The sequence below is a fragment of the Rana temporaria genome, chromosome 2, assembly GCF_905171775.1.
Source record: "Rana temporaria chromosome 2, aRanTem1.1, whole genome shotgun sequence".
Taxonomy (NCBI): domain Eukaryota; kingdom Metazoa; phylum Chordata; class Amphibia; order Anura; family Ranidae; genus Rana; species Rana temporaria.
In genome coordinates this window covers 423917517-423935371 of record NC_053490.1, presented here as the reverse complement: position 1 = coordinate 423935371, position 17855 = coordinate 423917517, and the positions used below count along the sequence as shown (strand labels likewise).

The window sequence follows — 17855 nt, the reverse complement described above, 5'->3', positions numbered from 1 at the left end:
AACCACTGATCTATAAGCCCCCCCTTATCTTCATAGGCAGTTTTGTGGTAAAGGTGAACTACGCCGATAAATATATTGAATCCTTTTATGTTTGTCCTTGTAATAAGGGCATGTTCACAACTTCCTATCCACATTGTATTCATCTTACAATGCTTGGAATGCCCTTCCTGTAAGCTTAATCTCCTTTATTGGGCAATAGCATAAGGACTATGCTCAAAACCATCCACAGACAAAAGCAATGTGTAAAGGTATGCAGGACAATTTGTGAAGTCACGCGAGGCGATTGAAAAAACTTGATTTGTCCGCTGCAAAAAAAAAAAAGTCACTCTTGTTCTGCCTCCACCAAGATGGCCGATCTGACGTATGCTGTCACGTGTCCAAAGTCTAGGCCGCGCCCCTTAGCTCCCCTCGCTGTCACCTGTTGCCCCAGACAGTAGGCGGGAGAAGTGTACCGCCCCCTAGACGTGACGTCGGGAAGCCAGCGGCAGGTACTGCTCGGGACGCCATGTTGTGAGAGGAAGTAGAGAGCAGAGAGTGTGACTAGTGTGTGGGGAGAGGAGCTGTACGCTGGAGCGGCACGCATTCGCCAGCTATTGGACGACAGACAGCAGCAGCAGCAGCAGCGGCGGCGGCGGCTCCGCCAGCAGAGCTGCCGGACAGAGCAGGGAGTTCGCTCTTTTCGCCTCTCCCCCGGGACTCGTACGGGAACCCGCTCGCTCGGCGGGGAAGATGCCGCTGGCGCAGCTGGCAGACCCGTGGCAGAAAGTGCCGGTGAAGAAAGTGGAGAGCGAGGTGAGGAGGAGCGGGCATGTCGCCTCATGTCAGGGGGGAGAGTCTGTGCCAGGAAGTCAGCCGTGCCGACCGGGCGGGGGGAGGGAAGGAAGGGGGAACCCGTTCACTGCCGGGCTGGAGGCAACTTTGTAGCCGGAGTGTGAAGAGCATGACTGACTATATATGGAGGAGAGTGAGAGAGAGAGAGGGGGCAGGTGACAGGAGGGCAGAGCACACTGACAGCACATCATCCCATACATACATATCCCATACATCTATTATATATATATATATATATATATATATATATATATATATATATATATATATATATATATATATATATATATATATATATATGTCCCATACATACACACACACACACACACACACACACACACGTCCCATACATACACACACACACGTCCCATACATACACACACACACACACACACACACACACACGTCCCATACATACACACACACACACGTCCCATACATACACACACACACACACACACACACACGTCCCATACATACACACACACATCTCACACACACACATCTCACACACACACACATCTCACACACACACATCTCACACACACACACACATCTCACACACACACACATCACACACACACACACATCTCACACACATCTCACACACACACATCTCACACACACACACACATCTCACACACACACACATCTCACACACACACACATCACACACACACACACATCTCACACACATCTCACACACACACACACACACACATCTCACACACACGCACACACACACACACATCTCACACACGCACACACACACACACATCACACACACACACATCTCACACACACGCGCACACACACACACACATCTCACACACGCACACACACACACACCTCACACACGCACACACACACACACACATCTCACACACGCACACACACACACATCTCACACACGCACACACACACACATCTCACACACGCACACACACACACATCTCACACACGCACACACACATCTCACACACACACACACACACACATCCCATACATACCTACATTCATACACACACACACACACACGTCCCATACATACCTACATACACATGTCCCATACATACCTACACACACACGTCCCACACATTATATATATATATATATATATATATATATATATATATATATATATATATATATAATGTGTGTGTGTGTGCGCACACACACACGGAGGCGGTCAGAGACTGCGGCCAGGGTGCGGGGGGAGACAGTCAGAGACTGCGGCCAGGGTGCGGGAGGAGACAGTCGGAGACTGCGGCCAGGGTGCGGGAGGAGACAGTCGGAGACTGCGGCCAGGGTGGAGGAGTAGCTGCTTAAGGAGCAATACTACATGAGACTGCTAGAAATCACTGCTATAACAGGGCAATTGGAAAGATTAGTGTCTGCAGGGGCCCAGAGGGCCGTACAAAAAATGTCAAAGGGCTGCAAGTTGGGCACCAGGGATATAGTCAGACTATGGGAATGAGATGGTCAGGGACTGGCTATAATGGAGGAGATGGTCAGAGATTGCAGAAATGAGATGTTCCAGGACTGCAGACATGTTATCGGAGTTTCTGGAGACTAGGGACATGATTCAGGAGACAGTCATAGACTGGAGACACGTTACATGAGACTGCTAGAAATCGCTTCTATACTAGGGCAATAGGGAAACGCAGATTAGTGTCTGCAGGGGCCGTGTGGGTGCCTAAAAAGTGCTACAGAGCCTCAGGCTGGGCACCAGGGATTTACAGAGATGAAAGCATGGCATTTTATAATAGGTATGTTTATAGTGCTGACCATTTACACAGGTTTACGTACACCAATCTGCCAGAACATTATGACCACCCACCCTGACCCATAAAGGCATGGACTCCGCTATACCTATGAAGGTAGGTTGTGGTATCTGGCTGCACGCGGTTGGTAGCAGATCCTTTGTCATACAAGTTGCAATGTGGGGCCTCCGTGGGTCAGATTTGTTTTTCTAGAGCATCCAACAGATGCTTGAATTGATTGAGTTCTGGAGAATTTAGTGGTCAAGTCAACGCCTTAAACTTGTGTTGTCAAACCATTTTCGGAGTGTGGCAGGGTGCTGTATCCTGCTGAAAGAGGCCACTGCCATCAGGGAATGCCGATTCCATGAAGGGATTTGCTTGGTCGGTAACAATGTTTAGGTAGGTGGTACATGTCAAGTAACATCCACATGAATGGCAGTACCCAAGGTTTTCCAGCAGAACATTGTCCCTGCCAGCTTGCTTTCTTCCCATACTGCATTCTGGTGCCATCTCTTCCCAAGATAAGCAATGCACATGTACCATCCTCATGATGTAAAAGAAATGTGATTTATAGGACCAGACCACCTTCTTCCATTGCTCTGTGATCCAGTTCTGATGCTCATGTGCCCTTTGTGGTGCTTTTGGCTCTGGACACGGGTCAGCATGGGCACCCTGACCTGTCCTGTAGGTACACATCCCATACGACAACTTAAGTGCCCGTTTTCTCTGCTTTCAATACATCAACTTTAGTGACAACATGCTTAATCGGATTGAGATCTGGAGAACAAAATTCTACCTTCTGCTGAATATATCCCACTGACTTCAGATGCCGTTGTAACAAGATAATCAGTGGTAGTCATGTAACCTGTCAGTGGTCATATAGTTCTGGCTGATCAGTGTATGTATAATCTACTGTTAAGGCGGCATGGATTTTTATGTCATTCACCTTGTTCATCCTTGTGGTGCTTATCACTGCTGCTGATCTCCTGCAGCCTCTTTGCCTTGAAAGCATGGCGTTTTATTTATTGCTGACATTTTACTTGTCCTATATATTGAGGTGGGTGGGTACAGACAGACACCATGTTTTATAAACGGTAATAAGTGTTTGAAAGCATTGACTTTAATGATGCCCAGGGACCCGCTAACTGACTTTGTTAAAATGGTGCAAATGTATTTTTACAAAAAAACAACAATAATATAACATACTGATATCAGTTTAAGAAAACCTATAGATCAAGATTTTCTATAGGGGTGTATATAACTCACTTGCTATCCCACATTGTATATACACAAATCTAATGGATCCTCAGGCACTATTAAAGTCTATTATTTCAAATACATTTGACCATCTAGGCAGCGCTTCACATATGCTGTACATTGACATCGATCCCTTCTCCCCAAGGAGTACGGCCTAATGTTCTGATCTCGCATGCATACACCCACTAGGGCCAATTGACCTACAAGCATGTCTTTACAGTATGGGAGGAAACCCATAGCAGAACATGCAAACTCCATGCAGATTGTCCCGACATTCCCAGTCAGGATGCTTTCGCCTTGTTTATACCTTGTTGTATTTTACCGATGCTGCTTATTTTGCAGCAATTTCTTGCCCATATGTATGAACTCCAGTGTGGGTGGGTTACCTGAGGGTGACGGCAGAGGACCAAAGCTGCATAATATTCTTCCATTAGACATCCATGTGATAGGGTGACATCGCAGAAGCAGAGTTGGGTGATGGGAATGCAATGTTGTCACTTTAGAGCAAGACTCTGACAGCATCACCAGGTTTTGTTCTTATAAAAACTGCAGATTTTAAAATAGTCAAATGACTTTTGAATTGACCTTAACATTTATACAAGTGTCAAAGCATTGTCGTCACCATGCTTTAAAATTGTATGGGTAGGTAGGTACCTGGCATACAACGTTGCACACAATGGTACTTTTTATAGTATCGTGTCACATGCTTTGTTTATAAAATATTGTTGAGTTAAAACCATCCATAGGGTGTGTGGTCATTTGATAGATCTTTGCTGTATAGGATGATTGAGATAATCAAGGTGTACAGGCATACCCCGCTTTAAGTACACTCACTTTACATACACTCGCGAGTAAGGACATACCTGCGAGTGTATGTAAAGTGCCTTACAAGCACTGTACGGACATTTTACAGCCGCTGTAGAAGGAGCTGAAGCTCCGAGAGCATACCCCACCCTGTTCCAGTGTGCTCCTGACACCCCTACTACAGCCCCTGAGACCTCAACTACAGCTCTTGACACCCCCACTACAGTCCCTGACCCCCCACTACACCCTAGAAGTGAAAAAGGGTATTGTTTCACTTTAAGTACATTTTCATTTTACATACATGCTCTGGTCCCGTTGTGTACTTAAAAGTGGGGTATGCCTGTATTGTCTTTGTTCTGCAGAAAGAATTAGTGAATAATTGAGACCTTTACAGTTTATAAATGAATTATGATGAGGGAAGAAGGCGGACTATAAGTTGGCCTTTATTCTGTAGGGAACATTGATGTAGTTTACTGTAGGTGTCATGATAAAGGGAGAAGCTGGATGACAGTCTAAGTGCATCTCTATTCCGTATGGAATACAGCATTGATGTAGTTACTGGAGGGGAGAAGCTGGACTTTATTCATCTGTATGGAATACAGCACTGATCTAGTTACTGGAAGTGACATTGTCCTAAAATTAAATCCGTTCAATGTGAAATCGGCAAGTTCAGGCTTTTAGAAAGACTGAATTCCTACCCATCAAATAACTGTATGACAGCTACAAAAGAATTGCAGTAACTGACCTTTATTTGAACACCTCATTTACCCATATTGACTTATTTTCTGGTCTTTGTGTTCTCAGTGTGTTTTTTTTTTTTTTTTTTGGTTTTGTATATTAGTGTGCGAGAAATTCCAGTGATCTCACTGTATGCTTCTGACAGATGTTCCATGTGAGAGTCTGTCCTTTTTGCTAAGCACACTTGGATTCCTTTGTTCTGTGGACAAGCCCTGCTAGATTTACTTTGCTTTGCCCCCAGTTTAGATGTCCTTTTCACCCTTTAAACCTGTCTGAGTAATTGGGCATTGAGAAGCTGTGGAGGAGTGCCAGAAAGCAAATTCGCTGCTGCTGTCATTTCAGTCCTGCTCATCTGTAACCTGACTACCATTATAGCATTCATCGCCCCTAAAACAAGGCAGTCTGGCAGAAAGAGGCAGTGGATTATTTATGAGGTTGGAGACCTCTAGACTCATGTGTTTCACTTCTCATCTTTAGAGTAGATATGTCATTGCAGTGAGGTATTTTTTTGCCTCCCCCTTTTTTTTTCTCTAGCTAGGATGTGGAATCCTTTGTATTTGCAGTGCTGAATAAAATATTTTGCAGTGCCTATGTATGATTTGGTATATGAACCTTATTTGCTGATGCTTTTCTAGGTCAGCAGGGTGTGGTTCAGGGTAGTTTAGTTGTGACATGGTACGGTTACTCAGTTTCTCCTCTGACCTTCTGATCTTGCTACATCATCCGTGGGTGGTGATGAATGTACGGGAATGGATGGAGATAGTTCAGGATCTTATACCACCCTGGTGGTGCATGCTAGTGTAATTCTATCATGCAGTATCTCTGGTTAATGAAGGAATCACTTGGGAGAGGAGAACTTCTCCAAAACTGTGATGTAGGGCTTATTTAACCTCTTATTGAGAGTTGCTGATTTTGTCACATCTGCCAGCAGAATTTTTTTTTTTTTTTTTAAATGATTAAAAGCTGGTTCACTCCACAGTGCAAGCATTATGACGTGCACTTAAATGCACGTTTCTTGTGCGTTTGCAATGCTTTTGCTTGTACTTGAGTGCATTTTTCCTGTCGGTGTGTCTTGTAAATATTGTGCTCATTTCCTAATACACTTTTACGCTGACACAACACATATATGCGGCCCCACTAGACTGGGAATTTTGCCATGGTGCTGCATATATGCTTATCGGTCTTTGTGCTGGGAGCATGCCGTGCAGCGCGCTCCCAACACAGTGACTGGCCCCTGTGTCCCGTACCAACGATCAGGACCCAGAACGTCTGATTCCGGGCTACCAGATTGCTGTAATAGCTTCTGGATACCACAGTGATCAGTCACTGTAAAGCCCGCGTGTGTGTGTGTGTGTGTGTGTGTGTGTGTGTGTGTGTGTTTTGAGGAAAGATGCATTCTCCCTCCCTTCCTCCTTGCAGAGAAAAAAACAGTCGCTTGTGTAAAAAATTAAATAAGCACCTAGATCAAGGTTTGATCTAAGTTAGTGCCAGGATTAGTGTTTGGGTCAAGTAAGATCAGGGTAAGTATATTTTGGGCAGGATTATTATATTATATTTTTTTTTATTTAGTGCGTTATTGTTGGTGTTTTTAGGTAGGACAAAAATAAAAAAATGCACACTATTGTTTTTAAAGGGGAGTTCCAGCCATTTGTATGTTTTATTAAAAGTCAGCAGCAACAAAAAGTGTAGCTGCTGGCTTTTAATAAACAGACACTTACCTGCTCCAGCGACGCGCCGGCTGGGGCTCCGCTCCTCTCCCCCCCTCCCCGGCCGGCGTCTTCATTTTCAGTGTGGGCACCCGGCCGTGACAGCTTTCGGCTTCACGGCCGGGCACCCACTGCGCATGCGCGCGCGGCCCGGCGCCGCGCCGTGTTATTGGCCAGGAGATCGCCTAGGACCTGTGACGTGTCCTAGGCGATCGCCTACAGCAGCCACTTCCTGAAGGCGATTAAGCTTAGTCGCCTACAGGAAGGAGGAAGTGGGACAGGAAGTCCCACTCGTGCTGAAGCCCCCACTCCTCCCCCCCCCAAAAAAAAATTACATGCCAAATGTGGCATGTAAGGGGGTGAGGAGTGGGATAAGCGGAAGTTCCAAATTTGGGTGGAACTCCTCTTTAACCAGTTAAGCCCCGGACCAATATGCAGCCTAAAGACCCAAGGTGTTTTTACAGTTCGGGACTGCGTCGCTTTAACAGACAATTGCGCGGTCGTGCGACGTGGCTCCCAAACAAAATTGGCGTCCTTTTTTTCCCCCCACAAATAGAGCTTTCTTTTGGTGGTATTTGATCACATCTGCGGTTTTTAGTTTTTGCGCTATAAACAAAAATAGAGCGACAATTTTGAAAAAAATGCAATATTTTTTACTTTTTGCTGTAATAAATATCCCCCAAAAACATATATTAAAACATTTTTTTTCCTCAGTTTAGGCCGATACGTATTCTTCTACCTATTTTTAGAAAAAAAAATCGCAATAAGCGTTTATCGATTGGTTTGCGCAAAATTTATAGCGTTTACAAAATAGGGGATAGTTTTATTGCATTTTTATAATTTTTTTTTTTTTTACTACTAATGGCGGCGATCAGCAATTTTTTTTGTGACTGCGACATTATGGCGGACACTTCGGACAATTTTGACACATTTTTGGGACCATTGTCATTTTCACAGCAAAAAATGCATTTAAATTGCATTCTTTATTGGAGTTAGGGTGCACCTAGTATGTGTTTACAACTGTAGGGGGGTGTGGCTGTAGGAATGACGTCATCGATCGTGTCTTCCCTATAAAGGGAATGACGCGATCGATGCGCCGCCATAGTGAAGCCGTGTTTACATACGGCTCTCCCCGTTCTTCAGCTCCGGGGAGCGATCGCGACGGAGCGGCTATAAACAAATAGCCGCGCCGTGGTCCCGGATCGCTCCCCGAGCGGACCCGACCTCCGCATGTAGCGGGGGGGGTCCCGATCGGACCCCCCACCCGCTAATAGGCGAGGACGTACATGTACGCCCATGTGCCTGTACGTGCCATATTGTGGACGTATATGTACATGCGGGGGTCGGGAACTGGTTAAGCTGTAGTACAGTTGCAAAGCACAAATAACCTACACATATGTGGCATCGCTGCGATCATTAGGAGAATTTTATTTTGGGTTGTTCTTTGGTGGTAGGTTATGGTAGTAAAAAGAAATATATACAGCTAAATAAAAAAAACTTTTTGTGCTGTTTTTCCTTTGATTAAAAAAAATACAGGCGGTATTCATTACCATTTACCGCCCAATTTTGTCCTGGAAAACAGAGTATATTTCGACCTGGATACACAAAGTAGTTGGTGATAAGATTTTTCTAACACACGTCACTGTTGTAAATTGTGCTTAGGCATTAATATTTGTTTTACCTTTTGGCATGATAGGGGTCAAAAGGGCTCAATATATTTGATTATGTATTTCTTTTTATAGTGTATAAAAGGAGAAATTTGATTCGTTTGGAATAGCTAACAATGTTTTTTTTTTTTTTTGTCATTGTTTTATTAGCCACATTTGTGCTCAAAAGTTTGCATACCATGGCAGAAATCATGAAATTTCAGCATTGATAATGAAAATATGACTGACTCCTGCCAAACTGTCTTTTCAAAAGTTTATAAACCCTGGAATGTTTGGCCTTAGTACCAGGGCTGTGGAGTCGATAGATAAATGTTCCGACTCCGACTCCTCAGTTTTATGTACTAACGACTCCCCGACTCCGACTCCTCTGTATTAATATGCAAATGTATTTTATACATTCCTTGAGTGAAAGAAACGCAACCTACCACAGGACTACTGGCTGGGAAGCCAACAGTCTACTGTATTGCACAGTTTAAGCAAAAGACAAACACAACACAATGAAAACAATCAAGTGACTGGATAGTAGCAGCAGGCATAAACATCAGGAACAGGATCTTTACCAGTTCAAAAATACAAACCACATTATTTGGTTGTTTTAGAACAGAAACAAAGCTTATCTATAATGAACCAAAAACAAAATCTGCAAAACCTATAAATGGTTTATATTAATCTTGAAATGTAGTTCTAGGCTTAGCAAATGCAAATCAATTCAATGTAGAGTTCTAAGGAAGAGAATTGCCTCTTTCATAGAGGCTCTTAAGTCAGACTTTATTATTTTTAGGGCTGAAAATAATCTTTCGACACTGACTTGGGTGGGTGGCATTGCAGTAACTATTCTGGCCACATCACTAACGATCTCTGGATAAACAAGGATGGCTTTTTTGATGAGCGATCATACTTTTCAACTTCTTTTAGTGCTTTATAAAACTCCTGTTGGAATTTTTTTATTTGGACACTTACTGGTTCTCTAACATGCGTTCCCTGTAAAAGCAGAACACAACACTATGGAAAGTATAAGTATTGCAGCTCCTAATTGTGCGTTGCGTGCCATATAGTGAAGCACATGAAAAGCATGCTTCTTCACGGTCACTTAACGTGTTCGTTTTGCGGTTACGTGAGGCACTGCATGCATTGGTCTTTATTCTTACAGTAGAGAAGTCATTAATTATAACTTTTTGTGAATTGGGACATTTAAACTTGCTTTTTTTTTTTTTTTTAATTCCAATCTAAATTTAGTAGGAGTCGGTGCATTGTTTGCCGACTCCGACTCCAGGTACCCAAAATTTCCCCCCGACTCCTCGACTCCGACTCCACAGCCCTGCTTAGTACAGACACACAAGATGACACACAGGTTAAAATGGTCACTAATGGTTAATTTCCCTTAAATTGCAATTGGTGTTTGTGTATAAATAGTCAATGAGTTTGTTAGTTCTCACATGGATGCACTGAGTAGGCTAGATATTGAGCCATGGGGAGCAGAAAAGGACTGTCAAAAGACCTGCGTAGCAAGATAATGGAACTTTATAAAGATGGGAAAGGATATAAACAAGTCCTATTCTGATCTCTTGATGCCAAGGTCAGGTAGACTAAGAAAGATTGCAGCCACAACTGCCAGAAGAATTGATCAGGATACAAAGAAAAACCCACAGGCTGCTCTGGAATATGACTGTGGTTATTTCAAGGAGTACAAAATGACAGTACTTGAACAAAAATTAGCTGCTTGGTCGAGTTGCCAGAAAAAAGCCTTTAATGTGCCAATGGCACAAAAAAAGATTGGTTACAATATGCCCAACACCTCACAGCTTCTGGCACACTGTAATCTGGAGTGACAAGACCAAAATGGAGCTTTATGGTCACAACCATAAGCGCTATGTTTGGAGAGGGGTCAACAAGGCCTCTAGCGACAAGAATACCATCCCCACTGTGACGCATGATGGTGGCTCACTGATGGTTTGGAAGGGGGTGTAAGCTCTAAAGGCACGGAAAATCTTGTGAGAACTTGATGGCAAGATGAATGCAGCATGTTATCAGAAAATACTGGCAGACAATTTCCATTCTTCTGCACGAAAGCTGCACATGGGTCCCTCTTGGACTTTACAGCACGGCAATGACCCTAACCACAAGGCCAAGTTGAGCTTCCAGTTCTTACAGCAGAAAAAATATGAAGGTTTTGGAGTGGCCATCAGTCTTCTGACCTTTAACATCATCGAGCCATTCTGAAAAGATCTGAAATGTGCGGTTCATGCAAGACTACCAGTGCGGTCCATGCAAGACTACCAAAGACTATTTTGCCAAGACGAATGGGCAGCTATACCACCTATTAAAGGGGGCAATACACAGTATTAAGAACTAAGGGTGTGCAAACTTTTGAAGGAGAGCAATTTCATTTGTATATTTGTTCCATGTTTTGTTTTATGATTGCCATTCTGTTATGACCTACAATTATAGGATATAAATCCCATAAGAAATAAAAAATATGTGAACTGTTTTACCTTTCCTTTGTCTCATTACATAGCCAGAAAGATGCCAGCACTATTTATGGTTAAGCTTCACTCCTTCCTGGCCTGTTCATTAAATAATTTGTCAGCCTTGTGGTAATGCTGAGTCAATTTCCACCAAGCAGACTGTAGCTGAAGAGCTGGTATGACAATCTAAACTTTGGCATATGCTTGTCCTTTTCTATCCAGTACAATAGGTATGTGTGAATCACAATACTGGCTCAACAGAATAAAAATCCAGCAGGATTTGTCACATATGTTTATCGTTTGTATTTAAAGGGGTTGTAAAAAATGTTTTCCCTAAATGGCTTCCTTTACCTTGGTGCAGTCCTCCTTCACTTACCTCATCCTTCGATTTTGCTTTTAAATGTCCTTATTTCTTCTGAGAAATCCTCACTTCCTGTTCTTCTGTCTGTAACTACAGACAGTAATGTGAGGCTTTCTCCCTGGTGTGGAGAAAGCCTCTTGAGGGGGCGAGCAGGAGTGTCAGGACGCCCACTAACACACAGCTCCTTTCTCTATCTGCAAAGTAGTGTGTCCTGACTTGCCTGCTCGCCCCCTCCTCCCTCAAGAGGCTTTCTCAACACCAGGAAGAAAGCCGATACGGTTTAGGCCGATACGTATTCTTCCTATTTTTGGTAAAAAATCGCAATAAGCGGTTGATTGGTTTGCGACAAATTTATAGCGTTTACAAAATAGGGCGGGCACATCGGACAATTTTGGGACCATTGTCATTTTCACAGCAAAAAAAATGCTATAAAAATGCATTGTTTACTGTGAAAATGACAATTGCAGTTTGGGAGTTAACCACTAGGGGGCGCTGAAGGGGTTAAGTGTGACCTCATATGTGTTTCTAACCAGGGCTGTGGAGTCGGGGGAAATTTTGGGTACCTGGAGTCGGCAAACAATGCACCGACTCCTACTCCGACTCCTACTAAATTTAGATTGGAATAAAAAAAAAAAAGCAAGTTTAAATGTCCCAATTCACAAAAAGTTATAATTAATGACTTCTCTACTGTAAGAATAAAGACCAATGCATGCAGTGCCTCACGTAACCACAAAATGAACACGTTAAGTGACCGTGAAGAAGCATGCTTTTCATGTGCTTCACTATATGGCACGCAACGCACAATTAGGAGCTGCAATACTTATACTTATAGTGATGTGTTCTGCTTTTACAGGGAACGCATGTTGGAGAGCCAGTAAGTGTCCAAATAAAAAAATTCCAACAGGAGTTTTATAAAGCACTAAAAGAAGTTGAAAAGTATGATTGCTCATCAAAACTTACTGTTGAAGAAGCCATCCTTGTTTATCCAGAGATCGTTAGTGATGTGGCCAGAATAGTTACTGCAATGCCACCCACCCAAGTCAGTGTCGAAAGATTATTTTCAGCCCTAAAAATAATAAAGCCCTGGTTCACACTGGGTACGATTTGGAACGATTTGAGATGCGATTTGACATGTCAAATCGCATCTCAAATCGGCGGCAATTGTCGGCAATGGCACTGTCCTAATCGGTGCGACGCCGCATCTGCGATTTCCTGTACTACTTTTTGCGATTTCGGGCCGCGATTTACATTAAATTGCGGCCGAAATCGCACCAAAATGCGCAGTCGCGCATTTTACCGCGATTTTGAATTCGCAGCAGTGTGACCCTAGGCTCAGTCTGACTTAAGAGCTTCTATGAAAGAGGATCTGGCAATTCTCTTCCTTAGAACTCTACATTGAATTGATTTGCATTTGCTAAGCCTATAACTACATTTCAAGATTAATATAAACCATTTCTAGGTTTTGCAGATTTTGTTTTTGGTTCATTATAGATAAGCTTTGTTTTTGTTATAAAACAACCAAATAATGTGGTTTGTATTTTTGAACTGGTAAAGATCCTGTTCCTGATGTTTATGCCTGCTGCTACTATCCAGCCACTTGATTGTTTTCATTGTGTTTACTGTATTGCACAGTTTAAGCAAAAGACAGACTGTTGGCTTCCCAGCCAGTAGTCCTGTGGTAGGTTGCGTTTCTTTCCCTCAAGGAATGTATAAAATACATTTGCATATTAATACAGAGGAGTCGGAGTCGGAAGTACATAAAACTGAGGAGTCGAACATTTATCTACCGACTCCACAGCCCTGTTTCTAACTGTAGGAGGCGGGGCTGGACGTGTGATGTCATTGATTGCCTTTTCCTATATCAGGGAACAGACGATCAATGACAGCGCCACAGTAAAGAACGGGGAAGCTGTGTTTACACACGGCTCTCCCTGTTCTTCAGCTCCGGGGACCAATCACGGGACTCCGGGGGTGATCGGGTCCCGTGGCCACGGAGCTTCGGACTGGGTCGCGGGCGCGCGCCTGCGACCCACGGCTGGGCACTTAAAGCCCTGCCTACCTAATAAAGGAAGCATACCATCCACAAACAATGGAAGATTTATCTTTGTTATTTGTGTTTCCTCAGACCTAACAAAAGTTAAAAATATTTATTTTGCCTTAGGCCTTCATGCAAATTGAGGGGATTTCCCAGTGTATGCTTCCACATGATTTTAGGGTTGGTGGACAGATTCATATTACAGGGGTTACATATTTGGACTTGTCCTAGTAGTGCAACCTTCCCTCTTTATCACCTTCTCTGTTACACAGGCCATTAATGGCAAAACATGGAAAATGCTTTGGGCAAGAAAATATTGGCTTCTTTCAGCACGCTTAAGGTTCAGGTAGATCCTCTCCTTGGATCTTCTGAACTCTCAATCATCTATAGCAGGGGTCCTCAAACTACGGCCCTCCAGTTGTTCAGGAACTAAAATTTCCATCATGCCTAGTCATGTCAGTGAATGTGAGTCTTGCAATGCCTCATGGGATGTGTAGTTCCGCAACAGCTGGAGGGCCGTAGTTTGAAGATCCCTGATCTATAGCTTGGTCAAGACCTCTGTCACACATTGTTGTAAATTGAATCTTTCTGATCTTTCTGTGGTTTTGCAGCTCCTGACCAGATCACCCTTTGAACTAGTTTCTGGGGCTTGAAAGCGGGACTCCAGAAATTCAGCCACTTTGTAAAATCTGCTGGATTACTAGGAGTGAAATCCAATGAGGTGTATGCTACTTTCTGACCTTCTCTTTAAATTACAAATGAGTTTCATAACGATCACTATACTCCGTGCTCTCTGAAAGAAGATATGTGGTCTTCTCTCGCACAGCAGCTCTGCCCACACCTCGCCTCTGCTTCTTGTACAGAAGGCTTTTTATTTTGTGAATGTGTTCACATTATACAAAATGCTCTGTGATTGGCAGGAGGGGGGAGGTTTGGGCCCAGCAGTTGCATGCGACTGAAGATACAGAAGCTGAGACCCGAAGGGCCATTTTTCAGCCGCAGAAGTACAGCGATAGCTATGCACCATAAATCTGAGATCGGTCTGCGAGGTAGCATGCACCTCATTAGACTTGACTCATGTCAATTCCAATCCAGCACATTTTACAAAGTGGCTGAATTCCTGTTAAGAGACAAAGGAATTGTATTTTATTTTATTCGTACCTATGTGTATTCAGCATCTGTTCTCCAGCGCCTCTGCACCAAGAACACCGCCGAATGCTCGCTCGCTTTTCACAGCTCCGTGAGCAGAGCGCTGTAGACTGTAAGTCACAGCTCTCTGCTCTGCCCTTTCCTTGCTCATTGGAACGCTGGGCTGTGAAGGGTCTGCTGAGAGGCTGAGCCTGGTGTCAGTCCAGGCATCTGGCGGATCTAGACACCATGGTCTGTCATTAAGAAAATTGCTTACCTTTTGGGTCTTGTCTTCATCAGTCAATAGGAGCCTGTAAGAATATGCAGAATGTAGGACAAGTGGTATAAACCCCCTGTAATTTATTAGACAATCTTATGTGCAAGTGAAGCAGGCAGGCAGATACAGGAAAGGAATTACAGGGGCTATCCTCAGACATGACTATTCCAGTGTTTTGTGTCTGAAGCACATGGAACAGCTCGCTGGAAATTATTAGATCAGAAATATCTCGCCTATTCGGGAAACCTAATCTGAGCTGTTAAACATTGCAGTGCTGGTGGGCCACACTTTGTGTTCCCTTTTTTTCTTTCTTTTTTTAAGAATCTAAAATGCATACAGGAACAATTGATGTCATCTCAGTGTCTTACAATACTAACATTAGTCGGCAAGGTTGTTAATCATTAGGTGATTTGCCCTATCTAAATTTAACTTTGTTTCTGGTTTTTAATATTTGTCTGACAGTAATCATGTTTTTTTTGGGGGGGGGGGGGCAGCAGCTATCCTCATCTGTAATTGTCCTCTTTCCAAGAAGTCTGTAGGCTTTGGATTAGCATATTTAAATTGCAGCTTCCATTTGTAGTTTTGTTTTCTCCTGGCTATCTACAGTACTTTATAAAGAGGATGGAAATAAAATCAATGGTTTCTTTCTAAACTTTCGAAATTCCTTACTCGCATGAAAGAGTAATCTTCAGTAAGAATGTGTGTGTGTGTGTGTGTGTGTGTGTGTGTGTGTGTTTTTTCTATGTTCTTGCATAGTTTCTCATCTTGTCAGTTCAGCAGGAGCAGAATCTATTTACTTTTTCTGCAAGATACAGTAAAGCATTTGTTAACCCCCAAAAAAAGCATGTTATATGACACTATGCTTGTCCCGTGCCATTTGACCCCCTGTAACAAAAAAAAAATGGCTGATCCTGCAGTTTCTGCCCTCCCCCTATGTAAACTGACCAAGGTGTATCATGGCTGCTGAGACCTGACACCGTGGCCACTTTACACGCCTCTGTCATATGCAGCCTGCTTTCTGCTCCTGTGTCCTGCTCCCTCCCCTCTGCTTGTGACAGTGCTGCCCCTTGTTTTGCTTGCAACTATCTAGCAAGATTACTTTGTGGTATAAGCAAGGAAGCTGAGATATCTGTAGTGTGTAAATGTGCTTTTACTATACAAAGATGCTGTACATACAAAACTATTACATACAAATAGTTGTTATTATATACAAATAGCCTATGGTCTGTAACAGTAGAAATACACTTAACAGTTACTTGGCTCCGGTTACTGTGTAATGATCTCCGTTGCTCCTGGAGACCAGACACCTTCTTCGTGGTAATCCATGAGTGCCTTCACTGTCAGTCTATACTGCTCCTTTTTTTTTATTTGGGCTTTTGTTTACCAGTTTGTTGACAATGGTTACAAACTCATTTACCTTAACAACCATACTGCCAACAGTTCCCATTGTTACCAAGGCATTTAAACATCCTCAGACAAACCTGATCTGTGTTAAAAAACAAACAATAAAAACAAATCTGATTGCTATTCTATCAGTCTTATAGAAAGTGTGTGTGTGTGTGTGTAAAATGTTATATATATATATATATATATATATATATATATATATATATATATATATATATATATATATATATATATATATATATATATATATATATATATATATATATATATATATAATTATCCTTAACACACACCTACTGCTGCTAGCATAACACTTACCTGTATACACAATCAGCATTGCCTCCTATTGCAGTGTCTCCCTCCTGTGTATGATCTATAAATGCAGGAAATACCTAATTTCACAGCTAATTTTCACAGCTAATTTCACAGCCGAGATTGCAATCACATGACCAGACAGCTCTCTCCTCCTCCTCCTCCTCCTGAATTTTAGCCCCTCCCGCTGCATCTCTCATAGGAAGAAAAGAGCTGTCTGGTCATGTGATTGCAATATCGGCTGTGAAATTGGGCATTTTCAGCATTTATATTTATAAATCGCACGTCAAGGGGGATACTGCAATAGGAAGCAGTGCTGATGGTGTATACAGGTTAGAGTGGCTTCCAACCACTTTAAGCTCCTATTAAAAAAAAAAGATGCAGTGGAAATAGTGGTTGTAAAAGTATGGCCCCCCCTTTTTTGTTTTTATCATTTTAAGGCTTTTACATTGGGGCATTGCGCTTGCAGGACAGGAAAAAAAGTCATGCAAGCAGCATCTTTGGGGTGGTGTGGGAGCGCTGTATAGCGGCTTGCTATGGGGGCACTCAGCAGGGAGAGGAGGCAGGAGCAACAGCAGGGGACCTCGGAAGAGGAGGATCAGGGCTCTGTAGAATCACTTTAAAATGTGAATACAAAGTTGTGAAACACTTTTAGCTCAAATACTTTGCATAGTTTTTTGACAAGTTCTTCCTATTTACGCTTGAGAATCACTACATTTAGGACGTGTCCTAAGCTGTGGTTTTTATACTGGTCTGCAAGAATGAGATTATATATATATATATTTATATTTATATTTTCGTTTTACTGGTAGTGGGCAACTTGTATTTCATGTACTATGTGGTGAAGCTTGAATTGCATTTGAAATGACTTTTCTTTCTATAGATGGGTAAAATACCCTGTAGGGGGCTTTGCACTGTGCAGTTTCATTATTGTGGTTTTCACCTAATGGTCATGGAAGATGACCTAGTACCCAACCCAGTGTTTCTCAATTCCAGTCCTCAAGGCGCACCAACAAGTCATGTTTTCAGGCTTTCCATTATTTTGCACATGTGATTTGATCAGTTTCCCTGCTTTAGTAATTATCACAGCCATTTTCATCTGAG

General features: G+C 42.8%; 1 protein-coding gene across 1 annotated transcript in view; it reads left to right on the top strand.

The window, feature by feature from the left end:
* The first annotated feature begins 454 nt into the window (after nt 1-454).
* The window catches only part of RPS6KA3 (ribosomal protein S6 kinase A3), a 173480-nt gene continuing 156079 nt past the window's right edge, over nt 455-17855 (top strand). Inside the window, exon 1 of the mRNA XM_040338242.1 lies at nt 455-792. Coding sequence (XP_040194176.1) covers nt 730-792 — 63 coding nt within the window. The 5' untranslated portion in view covers nt 455-729. The remainder of the gene's footprint in view (nt 793-17855) is intronic.